The following is a 19,183-nucleotide window of genomic DNA, read 5'->3' on the forward strand; positions in this document are numbered from 1 at the left end:
GAGGGCTGAAGGAGGAAGGTGTGCTGAAAGAGGCAGCAGACCTCCGCGGCTCCAACAGGTCTGCTGAAAGCATGAGCAACTACACGCCGCCCATCAGCATGGGGTCTAAGCCAGATTTACGCATCAACAAAGGAAAATATCAAAGACCTCACAGTGAGACTGACGATTCTTCTCTACATAAAACATTACACAGATTTCTTTTCTTGGAAAAAAAAAAAAAAAAACACTAGAGAGGTCAGCTAACAGCTGCTTAATATCTGCATAGCCTCTTGTACCGGCTGACAGAGTGGATCCAATATCATACCTTAATCTTCTTAAACTTAGTTCCTGAGGTGCAGAACATTTCTGTTTCAGCAGACACTACATACGGTACAATTGCATATAAAATCTAAAACATTCTGAGATAGTTATTCTGATTAATTGTGATTAATCAATTTAAATATTTTAAACAATCATTAATTGATTCAGCAATTGAGTAATCATTAACTACGGCATACAAACTCAAAAAAGCCATTTTCTGAGAGAAAAACAATAGTCAGGACTGTAACTAAGCCAAAACTGTACAAAAAATCTATAAATTTTGCATTTAGGAACAAAAAACCCTTTGTAAATATGTTCCACACAGAGCTCCTCAGGTGGCAAAGTTTAAGCTTCATCTGATTCAAATTCTGTAAAAGCTCCAATTAAAAATCTTTTGCTATTTAGTTATTAATCAGTTGATCCAAACAATATGAACAGATATGAACAGATCAACCCTACACTGTATTGATGGTAAGCCTAGGAGAAAACGTTGAACTTTTCACGTGTTGATATTAGAAGGTTTTCTTTTTAGCTGCAGATGAATCCTTTGGTACAAATGATCAAGAGAATCTAAATTAAGTGCTAAAAAATTGTGGGAGGTTTACGACATGGGATAAACCTCGGAAAGGAATTATATCATAATGTACTAACACAAAAGAGAAACCCACATGGTGTGTCAGCAGGTTGATGTGACTGGAGCTGGCGTAGTGGCGAGCAACCTGCTTGTCAGCCAGTTTCTGCAGGGCTGAGATGAATGCTTGCTGATTTGACTGGGCTTGGGCAGACAAAGATTGCAAGTCCCTCAAAGTCCCCTCTGAGTTAGACTTCGGCTTGGAACGGCTCTTGTACATCCCTAAAATGAACAGAAACAAGGGTGAGGACATCACATCAATTTAGTTGTGAAAGCCACATGCAACAGAACTTCGATTACCTTGGTGTGCTGAGGTAGGTCTGGAGAACGTCTGGCTGTAGATGGGCATGGCACTTGGTACTGCAAATGTAGTTTTGGAGTTGGTTGTGGGTGTAGTAACAGACTGAATCTTCCTCAAAGCCTGGCTTGGTGGCACAGCAGAAGCTCCATTAGAGGCGGTAGATGCGGGTGTCCGATTCACTTTTGGAGGCTGCGTGATGACGGGGGCAGAGGTGTATGCGGGAGGATCGGAAAGAGTTTCCGAATGGCAAAAGTTAGACTTGGCCAAGGACTGTGCGTAAGACGGTGGCTGCGGAGGTGGAGGCGGTGGGGGGCAGTGAAGAGGAATGGATTTTGTAGTAGGAGAGCAGTGCTGCGGATGAATGTTTGCACAGTCTGAACTCGGAGAAAAACCGGAGCAGTGCTGAGACGACCGGACATCTGGTTGAGTTTTACTGGCTGTAACCTCAGCCTGTTGGTCTGAACGCAGCACAAGCAATTGAGTCTCAGAGGATTTGACGTTTGGGTCACTGCAGACTTTCCCTGCAGAGAGTGAGGACTCTGAAGCTCTGGAGTCTTCTTTGGTCACAGGCAAAGCTATTTAAAGGGGAAAGAAAGCCCAAGCTGTGTTATCATTAGTCACTCATTCCTCTACTCTGGCGGACACTATGATCCCACACTGAGTCCTAATCATTCGATGGCTGACCTGTCCATCATCTCACATGACTCTTTTTTTTTTATTTTTAAGTTGTTCTTTAATATCACAAGATAATGTAAAAAATAAAACCACTGTAAACCAGAAATGTGAAGAAAAAAAAACATATGGAGCTTACTTTTAGAATTTGCCCTGCTGCCTGAATCCTGAGCCTTGACACTTCTAACTTTATTTCCTAAGAAGACGTTGGCTGATTTATTTCTATGTGTATAATATGTCAGCACTTCCTCCAGATCGTTCTCACTGTGGAAAAAAAGACATTAAAATAAATTAGGCCACTTAGCTCATATTACCATGTATTTTGACAAGCCAAAGTATTCATACCCCTTGTCACGTTTTCATGTTCTAAAAACACTAACTTCGTTTTATTTTACTGGGATTTTGTGACAAAGAAAGTAGCATACAACTTTGAAGTAGAAACACACATTCATTCCAACAAGTTTTACAATTGTGTGTTTGTATACATAAGATTTCATTTATAGCATTCCAATTGATGAACCTTCACACACGTCTGTTTTGGAGCTCCTAATGAGTTTACTTTCAAGATTTTTCTCTATTTATCTCCACTCAACTTCTCATTAACTTTGACCAGCTTCACAGTTTCTGCTGGAATGAAGCATTCCCACAGAATGATGCTGCCACTACCATTTTCCACATTTGGGAACAACGGATTGAGGGAGATCTGCTATTTTTCTACCACACGGTGTGTTCTGAATGAAGGCCAAAGTTCAATTTTGGTTTCATTTTCCACATGTTTGCAAAGTTCCCTACATGGTTTATGGCAGACTGGTGTTCTTATAGGTTTCTTTCAACAATATATTTCTCTTGCCACTCTTCATATAATTTGTGGAGTGCATGACTAATGGTTATCCTGTCAACAGATTCTTCCAGATGAGCCGTGGATCTCTGCATTTCTCCTAAAGTTACCAAGGGTTTCTTTTCTGCTTCATAAACTAACACGCCTTGCAATCGCCTTGGATGATTGAATGAGCAGAGCTCCAAAGCTTGGGGAACAGTTGTGAAAGCACCAACTCTGCTTTAAACTTTGGTCCTGACCTTTCGGCTGTGTATTCATGTTTTTTCGTTCACTAATGTTCTCTAACATACCTTGAATTACTGCTTACGTCAATTAGTTGTGCAAGATTCTAGCTTGGGGTATACAAAAAAAGCGCACATTTTTCAAGTTTGTAGAAAATGTTGAAAACCATGTGGGGGGTTTTCCACTTCACAATTGTACATTGTGTTGTGTTGGTCTATCACATAAAATAATAATAGAATTCATTAAAGTTTGTGACCATAAGGTGAGAAAATCTGGGAAGGTTCAAGCAGTATGACTACTATTGCGAAATACTGTAGAAGTACACCGGTGGAAAGCCAAGCAATGAACGAAGGAGGTCTTTAGTGGGTTTTGAAACCCACTAAAAGACTCACAAACCTTGCTTCTGTAATGTACTCTTGAAATACACTCTCGTTAACACAATGCTCCTCTTCGCCACTTTCCTGCTTTGACATCAACTCAGTTTCCTGTAAAAGAGAAAGGAAAGCAGAAGGCAGCTGGTCTCAGTTACCTGAGCATGAACCTCTTGAGTTTCAGTCCCTCATCAGGACAAAATGCTGTGATTAAACCGAATTATTGCATGAAGTACCTTATTGTAACAGTGGATGAACTCTCCTAACTGGAAGGACAGGATGCGTCTGCGATCTTGGAGTGGTAACTGGTGATTGGGCAACACAATGTTTATGTCTTGTTGAAGGTTAATGGCAGCTCTTTTCAAGAATCGTATCACAAGCTCCTGTCCAGACAAATAAAATATATGTAAATTATCTTAGCACTGCTAAGCAGAAATACTGATTCATCATAGTCTGCTTTTACATATACCATTTGCTTTAGTTCTTCAAAAAATAAAAAATAAAAAAGAGTCCACCCCAATTTAACTGATTTTGTTTGAGGTCACTGATGATGTATACTGAAGACTTTCCAGTCAGACTGCCTCTTACACTCCACGTTTTCCTTCACTGTGGCCACAAATGTCTAATACACATTTCAGCTACGTAGCACAAATGACTAAATAATTACAATGGAAATTCATAGTTAGGAAACAATGCTTTGGAGTGTTCCACCAATTCTACTTGAACTAAAAAATAACATGGGGAGAGAGGTAAGAACGCATGAGTAAAACAGAATAGAACTCATTTATTCTGTTTTACAGAATAAATGAGAATAAATGTTTTATAGAACTTTTAAAAATATATACATAATATTTCAAATTTCAAATAGAGGTACAGAGTACAGACAAAAACAGCAGAACAACACAACAGTGTCAGGACAAGGCACACAAGCTAATAACACTAATGTTGGCATATCTGTCTATCAATGAAACTTTACCATCTGGTCGTTGTCGTCGTCTGGCCAGGTTGGGATAGAGTTGGTTTTGCTCTCAACTAAAAGCCTGCACTGGACTCGCTGAAGGTAAGAGGAAAAGGCCATCCGAGCCTGCACTTTGCTGAAGATAAAGCAGAGAGATGAAAACCATTTAAAATGGTAAAGTACTTAATTAAGAGAAAGCAGTTAATTTTTATCTTTGCAAAGACATGATATGTTGAGGTGCTGGTATGCTCCAGGAGCTCCTCTTAATCTCTGTAAACGAAAAGCACAGATGCCAAATACTGACATCAAATTCAGATTACTTTTTTAACTGTGGTTGATTGTAGCTTCAGGACAGCAGCCAGGAAGTATGAAGTAACTCTGGAGGAGCTACAGAGGTCCACAGCTCAGGTTGGATAATATCTTAATAGAACACCTGTTAGCAGTCGACCCCACAAAGCTGGCCTTTGTGAAAGAGTGGCAAGAAAAAGCCATTTTGCAAGAGAAGAGAGCACATCACCCTGAACACTTGTTTCAAGATGGATCGAGCAGACTTGGAAGATAACATGTTTAGTTCTAATGACTTGAGACTAACTTTCTACGGAGTTCTGCTAATGATGTAATTATTTGATTCAGGTGTGTTGAAGAAGAGACAAACCATCCCTTGGAAACTGGAGATCGAAGCCTGTAATTTAAATCAAAGCATATTCAAGTGTCCAGTCCATGTCTAGACTTTGCGTTCACACATATTAATCAATTAGTTTCACTCAATTAGACTCACAGAATACACGTGGAAAATTTCTTCTCAAAAAGTTTAACTGTAAATAGTGGTTAAAAGAATGCAAAGATGTAATGATTATATTATTTCTGGCATTTTGTAGTTTTCATTCAATAAAGGTGTGTTTTTACTGGAGTCTACGATCAAGTACAAACACTGACAACAAGAGACTTCACTTAAATTCTCAATTATATCATCTAAGGAACTAAAAAAACTATTGAACTATAAGATAAATATAGTATTACTTTCTACCAAAAGTGGCTAAAATGTTTCAGACAGGTCAGCTTATCAAGAGAACTGACAGAAAACAGTATCTTTTAAAATAAAATCCCTTGAAACACAGTCATGTGCTATTAGATGATCATTTCCCAGCTTCATACACTCTCTAAGAAATCCCATAGATTTTTCACCAAACTCAGACTTGTTATTGTAATACTTTGCCGGGTTATAATATCAAGGAAACATTTAAAATCATCAGGAGACTGTAGTCTTGGAAACAAATATGCAGGAAACTACAGTTCATAGTGTTTGCATATGACCTCCTGTAGAACTCATTAAAAGTCAAAAGGCTGGAAAACTTTTATATTGGAACTTGTAAAAACCTAAAAGATTAGATAAACACATTCTGCACACAGCACCGCATAACTGGAAAACCACATCATATAATTTAACTGCAAAGTTATTAAAAAATTAAGAAGGTACAGCTGTTCTGTAAATAAACATTGATCCATACACCCATTTCTGTACACATTCTCTCCAGGGTGGAAAGGGGACTGGTGGCTGTCTCAAGCAGCCAAAGGGCAGGGTACAGCCTGAACAGTTCAGCTTTCCAGCACAGGGCAACACAGAGGCAAAAAGCACAAACAAACACGCACAGGCACACTCACCCAAACCTAGGGACTGTTTCTAGAAAACGATTATGCTTACATATCTTGGACAAGCTGGGGTACCTGAATGGAATACAGGCATGCACAGGAAGAGCATGCAACTGAGAAAAGGCTCATAAGTATTAATTGAATTTAGAAACAGAGTTAAGAACTGCTCCACCATGCAGCCTACAAACATAAATGTAGGAGTTGTTGCATGGTAGTGGCAGCAACGTGCTGTGGAGATGCAAAATTTTAACTAAGAATAAGTGCCAAGACTTGAAAATTTATATTCCAAGACTTTTCATATACTCTAACTGAGCCAGAGCTACTTTGCAAAGAAAATGGGCCATAATCTCAGCTTCCAGAAGCACAAACCTGGTAGAGACCATATAGGCTCTACCAGCTGAAGGCCTAGTGTGGACATGTCCCCACCAACTCTGGCCTGAAGTTGACAGTCCCCATCTATATTTCACACACATTTTTTCCTTTATGTGCCTGCATCTATTTATGGACAGTAACTCCGCAGTAGCTGTGCACTATGTCCAAAGCTTTAGCAGCCAGTTAATGATTTTTAGCATTCCTTTGTAAAAGGTAAATGGCAAGTTTACTCAGTGATCCTGTAGATTGGATGTCACGTGACTTACTATGCACGGCAGTGCGCCACATGCGCTGCTGCTTTGTACTGAGTGGGAGTAAAGGTGGTTTGGAAAATGACAAACACAAAGAATCTGAAAAAGGGACGCAATGTTTTGCTATGCCTGCAAGATATACAGGTCCAAGGGAATCACATTTCATAGGTAAGTAAAAAGTTTTAATTTAATGTATATATATAAAGAAAGTGGGGAGTAGGTTAACTATGCTATAGCTCGACTTCGACAACCTTAATATCTACCTTTGCTCCGCAGTTCGACATGTTTAGGTTCAGTTAGCACAAAAATAAGGCAACCGATACATCTACTTTCTGACAGATTATCAGTAGAGCAGGTGTTTAAATTAGCTAAGCAACCACGAGTGTTCAGACGATTACTTCTTAGTTACTGCAAAATAAACACTAAGCCTGAAAACAAAACACATAAAACTGTAACAGGCTGAATGTTCTGTTTTTACGTACTTTTGGAGTGGGAAATATTTTTGTGCTTTTTTGTGCTTTTCTAATGTTAATTCCTGAATGTAATCTTTGCTCTGAGGTCCAGCTCTGTTGATTGCTAAGTTGTCATTCCAACGGTTTTGCATTTGATGTTAAGTACAGAAATATGGACAGCATCAGCATCACATGTGAGACAGAAAAAGATATGAAAATGAATTAAGACCTGCCTTATTGTATAATTTTATAGTAAAGAAATAAGTTTGCTATGTTAACGACACATATCTCATTCAACAGGGCAAATATTTATGCCAATTCAGAATCACATGATTGAAAAATACAAAGTTTGCACTGACAAGGATTCATTTGACTTGCGCAGAAAATGTTCATTCAGTTTGTTTTTTTTAATTCCTTAACATTTTGATTGTTACAAAATCTAATGTTGATGTTTTTAAGCACTTCATGTATTCAGGCAACAAAAGGCAACTATATTATTGTGATAATTCTTCACAAAAAATGTTACTGAATTGTGTAACTATTTTTCAACTGTAGGCAAGCATTGAGCAAATATACAGACTCACTCCATTACATAGAATGACTGAAAAGTAAAATTTTTACCAATTACATCACTAAGTAAAAGACATTATATAGATCTTTAACATCTTTATGTCTCTTTGTGTATTTAACACCAGCAGAAAGGTTATTTTCAAAAGATACGATTAATCTGACAAGCCTCATCAGGTTGTATATCCTAATTTATTGAATATTGGATATAAGACTATATGGGAGTCACATTCACATTAAAAATGCCTTCAGGTCACATAACTGTGGTGCATCAGACCCATCCATACTCTCCTTCTCCACAATGCGTCCCCACCATGTTTCAACAAAAAGTAACATCCTTTACTTTCTTCAAAAAGACGTGGAGCTGTAACTGCAACAAAGATAACTCCTGGGACACACGTATTCACTTAACTTTTTCATATTGCAAGGAAAGTGTAAAATCCTTTGAAAACCTGCTTACATACACTGCATTACATTGCATGTAATGTAGTGGTACATTACAAAAAATACCCATAACAAAATGTTAAAAACGTATTCAAGGCACATAAATACTTGCAATGTAAGGCTCACCTTCTTCCTTGAACACCATCTCTAGTCAGAGCGAGTTTATAAACATTCTTTTGAAATGTGAAATATAAGAGCAGTATCCAACACTAACATTAGCCCAGAATATAGACTGACCTGAGGTCCCGCCCCTGCTGAAGGACGTTCAGGAGGTTGACTGCGGGCCTGGCATTTTGCACGGCTGCGTCTGAGCTGGACTCAGGTTTGTTGTGGCTTTGCTCCAGTGGTGTGGCCGCTTGTTTACTTTGCTCCATTACCAAAACCTTGAGCGGGAGTGGCTCAAGAGGTTGTTTCACCTCCTCGATTTCCTCCTGAGAACACTCTTCGGTCTCCGGGCTTCTGTTTTCAGCCAGGAAGGCCTTGGATTCCTTCCCTGAAGTGTGCGGCAGTGCAAGAAAAGACAAATGTCAGTTACATCACAGGCATTCGGGATAAAACGCGCATACGCTCAGAAAGGGCTTTTTATTGTTGCTGCGAAGAAATGAACTCATTCCGAGTCATTTTTGGCCAACCTTACCATGACACAGGGGAGTTATTTATTGAAACCAAAAGTGCTGTAACATGTTATGTTGTTCTACTTAACTCCACACACAGTAACATGCAGAATACATCAGACCTACTCCGTTTTTTTCTCCTCGTAGCAGTGTGATGACTCAGGTGGCGCTCTTTCCTTTTTTGTGCTTCCAGAGACAGCAGCTTCCTCTCATACTGAACAACGTGACGGCCACGAATTGTGTCCGCCATCAGGTGAGTGTTCCTGTTCATGGGTCTGGCAACAGAACAGCATGTGGGGCATTGTTATTTGGATTTGGATCATTCAACAATTAGAAAGGAGGAAGATACTTCTTTTAAATTCCAAGCCGCTTGTCAAAAACACTAAACTATTGTGTAGCTTCTCCTGAAGTATGATGATCCAAAACAAAGAAGATGAATAACAAACAGCAACATCTAGCGGGTTGAAGCAGTAACCAACCAGTCTGATTACCTAACAAATATGTAAAATAGAAGGCTTAAAACAAAACTAAACAAAATAACCTAATTGGGGGCTGCTTTACTAAAATAAAAATGGGTTCCTCACTAAGCATTAATTGTCTACCACTCTTTTCTTTCCTGTCACCAAATCAACACCAGAGTGCTGAGCAGACACGAGGAACATGTTGGAAAAGCTGCTTCATCTCTTTAAGAATTCCTCTAACCTGTGCAATCAAAGTATAAAATACAAACACGAGAGAATCCAAGCTTTTCCATAAGCCGAAGGAAAGATGTATTCCTGCCTTCCAACCGCAATGGGAATGCTTACCTTCCATGGAAAAGTCGCTTTGCCAGCAAGGAGTTCAGTGACGGCTTGGACTCCAGATATGCTCTGACAGAAAGAGGTGGAAAAACAAATACAATTCAAAATAGCGTTCATCTTTTTCAAGCCTTAAGTTCAATGTGTTTTTAGAAATGTCATAAAATTCAGTTTTTAGGACATCTATGGATGAAATCCAGCAAAATAACCTGAAATAGACTTTCCTTTATATAATTTTTGTCGAGCTTGGGATTAATTCCTGCTCTGACCTTGTTGTTCTTCCAGCAATTGGCCGTTTTTGAGTCTGCCTACTCAAGTTAACAATTAATTGATTGTTGAAATAGCTGATAATTAGGTCAATAATCGATTGAAATAATTAATCAGGTTTATTGTTTCAGCCCTAATTCTGACATTAAATAATTGTGATCCTGAAAGATATCACTTTCTTTTTTACATATAAAGACTATGTTCCTTTATCTTTAATGTTTTTGGTTACAGTTACGGGGATCCAAACACAAACGGATAGATGGATTGTTTTTTAACTCCATTTGGTTTTCCATACATTGGTCAAGCTCTGAACTTTTCCAGGATGTGTAGGATCCCTGGTTTGACTTTATTTGTGCAGATTATCCTAAATTATCTTGAATTTCCATGTTATCAGGGGACTGTAACAAACAGCTTGAGGCCTTTTAAGGTATCTGCCTGTTCTTTTCTAGCTCTGACTACCCATAAAGCTCCCATGTATCCTGGGTGGGGAAGATTCTTATGAAACCCCCTCTTCTCTCATACTCCTCCCTTATCCTCCTCAGCACTTTGATCTACATTCAAGAGAAAAAGAAAAAAACATGATGTATTAAAAAGGATGCCATATTTTATTAAGACAGTGCATGAAAGTCAGCGTGGCCTCTGCTGCTTTCCTGACAACAACTAACGCCCTGCCTTACCTCCTCAGTAGTCAGGTTCAGAGTGCTCTCTTCTAGGCTTTTAGTTTTTTGCTTGTCACCATTTGTTTCCGAACTAACGGCTGATACAGTCCTGTGCTGTAAAGAAATAAGAACAGGAACATAATTAATGCCCAATGTTAAAAATTATCTATATTTAGCCCTAAAGGATGTTAAGGTTCAGTCTTGTAGAAGAAGTATAATTAACTACTATGACTAAAACATAATTCCTTTGCATCTACATATTTAACTTCCATTTATGAATGAAAAATGTGCAAACTATGCCACAGGCAACAAGAGTTTCGTTTTTTTTTTCTCTCTCTCTCTTCTCCCTGTGACAGAAATAGCACATTTTTGCAATGCATTGGCATTCCGGTAGGCCCCTCTGACTGACAACTTTGGCATGCAGTTTGGGACAGCGGCCAGTAAGCTGGGCACAACCCCACAGGATCGCATACGTAATTTGTCATCTAAATAGCAGAGGGATTATGTTTAATTTGCCTGATGCGGCTGGAGGGTTGTAAAGGCAGCCAAACAGTGACATGGCCTAATCCCACAGCAAAAGTTTCAACTGTTAAAGAGTGAAATGGAAGAACAGGTTCCCTGCAGGCCCAATGTTCTCACAAAGCCTCTGTGACAGCTATGGTGTGGTTTTGCGCCATGTATGGAGTGCATGCCTCGAAAAAATAATTTACTCGAATGTTTACAAATGTTGTCACATGGCAATCACACAATTCAATGAATTTTACTCGGATTCCATGTGACAGAGCGACACAATGTTGTGCATAACTGTGACGTAGATGAAAAAGAAAAAAAAAACAACTTTTCAATATATTCTTCATATGCATTTGAAAATCTCAGAAGTTTGTACCAAGCCCATCCAAACTACTACTTTACAGAAACCACTGACATTGCAGCTGCATGTGACTCGGGATAACTTGTGACCAGACTGAGTTTGAGACTTTTTAGCCCACTCTGTCACAGTCAGATTGGATGGAGAGCATCTGTAAACATCAAATTTTAAACCATTCAAAATTACCAAGGTCATTTTAGCTATTTTACTCAATAATGCTCTCCTTGCGTAACCAGGTTTGCAGTTGTGCCATAATGTTTCAAATACTAGATGGGTTTAACAGTGTTTCATGAGACATTCAAAACTTGGGATATTGTTATATAATTTAACTTTGCTTTCTCCACAACTTGCCCTTCTTGGTGTATCTCGAGAGCTTCACAGAATAGCTGTATTTATACTAATATTAAATTACACGCAAATGAACTCGGGTTGTCAAAAAAAATCTATAATTTCCCTCCACTTCACAATTTATGTATGACTTTGTGTAGTCTATCACAAAAAATTCCAATAAAACGTAAAATTTGACGCTACGGCATGGTAAAACATGGAATGGGTCAAGGAGTTCACATTATTTGCAAGAACTGAACATCTGAGATTCTGCATAGATAAGTCCTTTTGAGGCCAGTGGTGCATTGCAGCATGAGCCTTTTACTTGTAAAGGGCCACTTTGCTAATGTAATGAAAAGTCCTAGTGAAAACGCAGCATTAGGAATCAATAGAAGCCATCTGTCTGTCACAGTGAAAAATTGTTAAGCCACATAATTAAATCAAGAAAAAACCAGCAAGTAGTTTTTTAGCAGCGAAGTAACAAGCATCAGGGAATTACAAGGGGGGAAAAAAAACAAAAGATTAATATGTCTGAGACCGAATAAAACCAGCTTGCTCTGCAAAGTGGTTGTTGGAGCAAAACAACACTTCTGCATGAGGACATTTGTGTTACCCTTAAGTCTTTACAAAAGGCACATGACAACACGCAAACCGCATCGACACGCCACTGTAAAACATTGTCACTATGCGTCTAAATGAGCTCCTTAACACAACATGAGGTGGAGCAGAAATCTGTCTGCATTAGTAATCTTCCTCCAGTGCAGTGCTGCACCACAACTTGATGCAGTAGTCAAGGAGAGGAGCCAAGCGAATTAGCTGTCGTGGCATCATTAGGCAACACGACCCGAAGAGAACATTAGTCATTTGATTAGAAATGATTAAAAAAACTAAGGCACAGGGTTTTCAGCTTTTTCAAGCTGATGTCACTCAAACACTTTAATTACATTAGCAGTTGTTTTGCATTACAGTACATTTTCCAGGAGGGTGAGGGAAGAGCTCAGTGGCAGCTGCAGGAATGTACTGTTTTATCCCCCCGTTGCTGCATGAGGACAAAATGCGGTGCGACCCAAGGAAGGGTGAATGAGTGCAAAGCTTTGACATCCTCTACCTGCAGCCTTGGTCCCCCCTTCTTGTCGATCGTGAATCGATCTGAACGAGGCTGTTTCAACAGAGGGTCTTGACCCACAAGGCCTGCAAAGAGAGAGAAACTGGTTTTATTCGAGTGTCGGCACCATAATCTTCAAAAAATAAAAAAAGATAGAAAGCAAAACGGGGTGGATAGAGTTTTAAAATCACAATATCAAAGTTAGAAGAACACCTAAAAATTTGTGCATACTATCACCTGGCTAGTTTTCACCCCTAGGTTTTATTTAGAGAAGTAAAAAGCCAGCAGCTAGCGCTGTTAAACAGTTAACAGTTCCATATTTGGTCAATGTATGTTATTGGGATTTCACGTTATAGACCAACACAAAGTAGTGTCCAACTATAAAGTGGAATGAAAATTTTTATTTTCTTTAAGAATAATGCCGCTCATTATGGCAGCATGTTGGAGTAGCTCTGTTACCTCAGTTCTGATTTGCAAATTTTTTGTCAATTATTTTTGGTTGAGGCATCTCAAGTTTGGATAAGAGAAAAAGAGGAACCATTTCGTTCGTTCATCATAATATCCTCTACTCCAATGTTTCTCTGCCAAAGTTTCTGACTATACGACTAGAGAGAGATTTAAAGAGAAGCAGTAAAAGAAAGTGAAGTGGATTAGCAGTGCTTGCCAACAACTGATGGTGTTAAGTAGGACATGTTGCTGTGGAATATTGTCTCTGCTGCCCGGATACTGAACTGTTAGCATATCATTACAGCAACACCAATATGTCATACAGCAACACTCTTCAGTCATAGGCCTCCTCAGATTTATTGCAACACTGACTGCTACTGGAGATCCTTCCTGCCCACAGCGTCACCATCTAAAATGACACTTTTAAGATACTTGCATGATACGAATTACAATATTTAATTTCCCTTTGGAATAAATAACGCATTTTTTTTTTTTTTATTAAATCTGAATTGAATTGGAAAGATCTTTTAAAAATATTTACCCAATACAAATCTGACCAGCATCCCAGCAGTACATTTTTACCAAAAACAGTGTGTTCAGGGCTGGTTTTCTTCCACATGTAGTGACTTCATCTAGTTTGTAGTGACTTCATCTAGTTGTCCAGTCAACAGTTTCTCTGTTTTGACCTCTGAATCTCTGCAGCTCCTAACTCACTGCTTTGTGCTGAGCCGTCACATAAAACCCCAATAAAATACATAGACGTTTGAAAATCCGAATGAGTGATAAGCCTTTTATAAGGCAGCATATAAAAACAAACACAGGGTCAAAGAAGTGAAGAAAATCCTAATATTCCACATTTATTTACAGAAAACAGCCAATGAATGAAGTGCATCACATTCATCTCATCTCAGCAAAGTGTTCCCACCCTGACAAAAATATTTACGAGTTTAATTTTATTGTTTATTGCTTCCCACACCCTCCCAAAGCCCAGTGAACAGCTGAATAAATTTGTTTGTCATATCTTGCACTCTTATATGAACTGAATAAAGCCTATTGACAGCTTTGAGCTCGAGGCTGTTTGTTCTGCCTCGTTCGAGCCGTCAGGCATCAGGCCCCTGTCATGCTCTTGCCTAAACACTGCAATTATTGCAAACACTGGTGACATGGAGTTGACAGCTACACACAGTCAGGGAATGAATGCTAATGGAATGCTGTCATTATTTACAGGACTGGGATGCAGCCCAAGCGCTATCAGCCAACAGCGACTTTGTTTGGTACATAATAGATGTGCTATGTTTTACATGCCACTGCTCATTTTCTCCAGACCCGCAAGGAACGTCTCAGTCCAAAGATAACTGGCAATTTATGATTCTACTCTTTCATTTAATGAGCCAGAGGGGAGAGTTTCAAGCCACAGCATGGCCCAGCATATCACACACACACACACACACACACACACACACATTTGGGCATGCACAAGTGTACACATGCACATACTAGCCATTCCTCTAATATCATTAGCCTGGGACCACAGATAAACATAAGAGCTCATAATATTTATAGAAGTCATAAGTGGGCAGAGGATAACCTGAATAGCAATAAGCGAGGAATTACATGATATTATACATTCTAAGCAACATGTTTTCACACCTGAATTGTCAGTAGTAACAGATCTAACATGGTTTAGTAATTCTTTGAATGAAAACATCAAATCAAGAATAGCGGGAACCTAAGACCCTAAATAGGATAAATATGGAAAAAAATGAATGAAGAAAGGAGGCATCGTAGATAGACCTTTTATCTGAGCCTTGGGCTCAGGCTTAATGACAATTTAAAAAAATATTCAGGCATGTGTAGGCAATTTGATCTGAGTGTAATTTAATGCTAATTAATAAACGTTGCGGTTTAATATTTCAACACAGGAATGCTTCCTTTAAAGCCATGCAGCTTTCTTTTAAAGCCGTTTGCGCAAACTCAGCTTAAGAGTGGAATGCTGGAAAACATTAGACAATACGCAACTGTCTCAAACAGCTTGAAACCTGCACACCACAAGAATGACTGACCAGCAGCAAAGTCAATAGGGTGGTGAATAAAAACAAACGATGTATAATAATGACAACATTCTGATTTAGTGTTAAGAACGAAAGTCTGAACTGTGCCTGAAGCCACGGTGCCTCATACTTTTTGAACTTTTCACATCACAACCCAAAATCTGTTGGAACTGTGACAAATCAGTACATACATGTAAGGTGGAAGGAAAAAAAAACATTATTTAATTTTACAAATACATCTGAAAGTGTGGTATGCGTATGTATTTCACATTTCTATAATTAGAGGAGTTAAGCGTGCTGTGGTGGCTCTGGAGGAGGTGGAGAAATCCATACATAATGAATTTGTCAACAAAACAGCTATTAGTCATGCACTCTAAAAGTCTGGGATTTATGGAATAAATTCCCAATTGAAAAGAAGTAGTACAAAGTCTCCTTATTGCCACAAACCATGCAGTTTCATAATGTTGCCTAAGAACCTTTGAGGGCTTCATAGCTTAGCTGTATTTACTTAAAGATTACATTAGACAGAGGTGGAGTTTATGTCCCAATTATGTGGCTTAGTTGATATATGTACTGTATTTAGGGGTATCAGAGTAAAAGAGTTGAATACAATGTCATGATTGTATTTTTTGGGGAGTTTTTTGTAAAAAAAAATTGTGAAACAAAAATTAGATCTTAGTTTCCACACACCACATTTATACACGGCTTAGGGTTGTTTTTGTAATACAATCATAGTCATCACACTTTGAAGTTTGTGGTTGAAACTAAAAATTTTAGAAAAGTTGAACAGGTGTGAATACTTTTGGAGGTAGTATGCGTGCATCATGATCCACACATCAATCACTCAATCAATCAATCAATCAAATTGTATTTGCATAGCACCTTTCAGCAACAAGGCATTTCAAAGTGTTTTGAAATGCCTCGGTTCGTCAAGATGAATTACTAGTGGAAAACCATGAAAGAAAATAAAACATGTATTTGTTCATTGTTTCAGCATGCACTCACCCACAAGTGAAAGCATGTCTGCAATCATGCTAGCCTTTATCTTCAGATCCAAGGGTGCATCGCTGTAAAAAGACAGAGTAGGTATGACATTTTTTATACAAACAAATATTTCAAATAACTAAATACTTGAGCTGCTCTAGTATTTTTGTGGCTAGAGCTATTACAGAGTTATGATCGGGTGTCTTCTTAGCAGGCTGGATAATTAAAATATTCTAAATGAGTGATTCTACTAATAAGTAAAACAAGGAAAGAACTGAGTCACTCACCAGGACAGAGAGGGTGAAAGGTTCACCTCTAACAACCAGGGTTTAAGGTTGGAGTCAATTAGGACATCAAACCCGTACAGTTCTACAGAAAGGACAATCACCAGAACAAATTAACATTTTTAATTAGTTAATTTAGTTTAGAACGGGGGCAGCATGTTGGAGTATCTCTGTCATGTTAGCTCTGATTTGTTTTTTCTGTAGACTTTGGTTCATACCTTTTGGGTTGAGGCATTACATGTTTGGACAGTTATTCCCTCTGGTTTTGATGTCATGACAGTCATGAAAACCAGTTTTTACCTGATTTGTTGCAAGACTGGCTGCAACATTCAACTAGCATGATACGATTTATGACATTCAATTTCCCTTTGGGATAAATAAGGTATTTCTTCATTTGAATTGAACTGAATTTAAAGCTGATGGAGATAAGAAAATCCCCACCCTCTGCATAGATAGATTGGTGTATTGGCATACCAATTTATGCCAATATAGAGATTGGCAAAGACTGGTATTTAATCTTCATCATATTCAGAAGAAGAAAATAAGAAATTCTGAATATCCACACTACCCTTCAACAACGTGTGAATGATTCTAAGGACCATTAGAAAAAGTTTCAACTAATTCCTGAGGTCAAATTAAGTCCATCTCGATAAAAGTCACACTCACAGCTTGAAATGTGAGGGTGTGTCCCAAGTGGCAAAACCTGGGGAATTAGAAACCCTTAGGCGGCGTATTGTATATACAGTATTTCATTCCAGTAACAGCTAAGCACTGAGTGACACAATAAAAGCCTTTCACAAAGTGGTCAGGAAGTTCACAGAGTAAAATAAAAAAAAATAAAAAATCATATCATCCATTTCATCTCGATTTTTCTCTCCCGTTTCACTGGCTGATTGATATATGGCTTACTGAAGCTGTCAGAGTATATGCGCCATATGAAAAGCCTCACACTGCTCTGGGGAGTGTCACCCAATAAGCCACCGGCCCCAGCAGAAGCGTGCAGGGAAACCACAGTCTTTTACAGGGTTAGGGTAGCGCCCGGCCAAAAAGCCAGAGGAAAAATCCTTCTAATGGCACTTCAAAAGAACAGACTGTGTTGAGAATAGGCTGGGGGGGTTGGCGGTTTCAAAGCTGCAATAACCAGCACTGTTTGCTCTAGCATCTCAGGTCAATGCCAGTGTTAAGCACACAAAACCCAGCATGACAGCCGGCAATGGCCTCAAATTGCACCTAAGGTAACACTGATAAAATTAAGCCGTTCCACTTTAACCAAATGGTGTTACTGTAATTTAGAGCACGAATAAAGTGCAAACTAATCAGAAAAAATAAATTAATGGTTGCTTAAACAAGAAGAAAAGTGTCCATATTTAAAGTCAGATATCTGGTGAAGATATTTGTTTTTATCAAGTACTGGTAGGGATTAAAAAAAATTTTTGTGGAAATACAGAAAATCCATTTGTTTCCTTTTAAGCGGCTTCACCTTATTTGGATATAAAATGATTTCCCATGTCTCTATTAATGATTTAACTATCAATGTAAGCATTGATAGTTGCCCCTCTATACCAGCATCAAGGTAGGGGTTTCCCTGGAGAAAGCTGGAACTGAACTCACAGCTACTCTTCATGGTGGCGACTCATTTTCTTGTAAAATCTCCTGAAAAATGCAGTTTAGTGTTTTTTTGTGTGTGACATTTTAGACAAAGTATAAATAAACAGGTTCAATCTAACTTTAAGGTTGTCTAGAGACAAAACAAGTAGTAAAAATACCATTTTTGAATGAGTGTGAATTCAGTTAGTCAAAAACCAATATATCAACGGTTAAAATATTTGGCAAATGCATTCATTCAGTACAGACTAATTTCTTTTAAAACATGGAATGAGGGAAAAGTGTGGAAAATGTCACATATTCCACATCTCAATTATTTTTTCACACTTATTAATTTCTGGAAAAAATCATATAAAATTCCAGACTTTTCAAAATGAACAATGTTGACAAAAATGTTTTTTGGAGATCGTTCAAAAAATATCTCTGATAACCTTGAAAACCTTGTTGATTGTATGCTGTATATTTTTGAATTTCATAATAACTAATTACTATTTCCTTTGACTTTTCAAATCGTGTTTCTCAAAAGTACACTGTGTCCTGTCTAATTTTCTATGAAAACAAGGACTGGAATCCACACAAGTATGTATTTTGTATTAATCAAACTAGAATATTTAAAAGGCATCGTGCTTTCATTGTTTAAGGAGTGTAAATCGCATAAACTCAAACTGATTCTTACTGACGGAAAGAAAGTAAATCTGCCATCCATTCAAGAGCCAGGAACTATAACACATCTGCACAAGATGGACAGGACCCCCTGATGTTAAACAGTGCAAGACCTTACAGGATTTTATTTTCCACTTGTCAGCTAATCCTATTCTATTCAATTCAGTGAAGGAAAAAAAAAACCACATGCAGACGACATGAAACAAGGAGAGAAGGAGTGTATGTATCATAAAACATTAGTGTTGGAGAACAGAGCACTGGAATAATTGAGGTTTTGAGCCTACTTTGCCTCATCAGTGGCACAACAACAGCAGGGGGAAAATGGGGAGGTGTTACAACCACCTCACCAGCCTCCGACAAGCAGACTCCATGTGCCACAAATTTTTCCCTCAATTAGAAGCCGACGCCGCCGATGCCCCGCGAGCCTGCCGAGCAGCTTAATGTCAGACACGTTTGTTCTGTGGCTCGACCGCTGCCGGGGGG

The 19,183-nt window shown here is 38.5% G+C and overlaps 1 protein-coding gene across 10 annotated transcripts in view; it reads right to left on the minus strand.

Moving 5' to 3' along the window:
• The window catches only part of ttll5 (tubulin tyrosine ligase-like family, member 5), a 63,490-nt gene that overhangs the window by 26,834 nt on the left and 17,473 nt on the right, over nt 1-19,183 (minus strand). For all 10 annotated transcript variants that reach the window (XM_016670101.1, XM_016670100.1, XM_016670099.1 and 7 more), the window contains exons 14-27: nt 16,436-16,517; nt 16,170-16,231; nt 12,670-12,752; nt 10,385-10,480; nt 10,167-10,258; nt 9,450-9,512; nt 8,770-8,918; nt 8,267-8,522; nt 4,312-4,429; nt 3,572-3,718; nt 3,361-3,449; nt 2,044-2,168; nt 1,232-1,807; nt 969-1,153 (exon numbers count right to left, since the gene is read on the minus strand). In XM_016670101.1, coding sequence (XP_016525587.1) covers nt 969-1,153; nt 1,232-1,807; nt 2,044-2,168; nt 3,361-3,449; nt 3,572-3,718; nt 4,312-4,429; nt 8,267-8,522; nt 8,770-8,918; nt 9,450-9,512; nt 10,167-10,258; nt 10,385-10,480; nt 12,670-12,752; nt 16,170-16,231; nt 16,436-16,517 — 2,123 coding nt within the window. The remainder of the gene's footprint in view (nt 1-968; nt 1,154-1,231; nt 1,808-2,043; nt 2,169-3,360; nt 3,450-3,571; nt 3,719-4,311; nt 4,430-8,266; nt 8,523-8,769; nt 8,919-9,449; nt 9,513-10,166; nt 10,259-10,384; nt 10,481-12,669; nt 12,753-16,169; nt 16,232-16,435; nt 16,518-19,183) is intronic.

The sequence above is a fragment of the Poecilia formosa genome, unplaced genomic scaffold (genome assembly GCF_000485575.1).
Source record: "Poecilia formosa unplaced genomic scaffold, Poecilia_formosa-5.1.2 Scaffold30, whole genome shotgun sequence".
Classification (NCBI taxonomy): Eukaryota; Metazoa; Chordata; class Actinopteri; order Cyprinodontiformes; family Poeciliidae; genus Poecilia; species Poecilia formosa.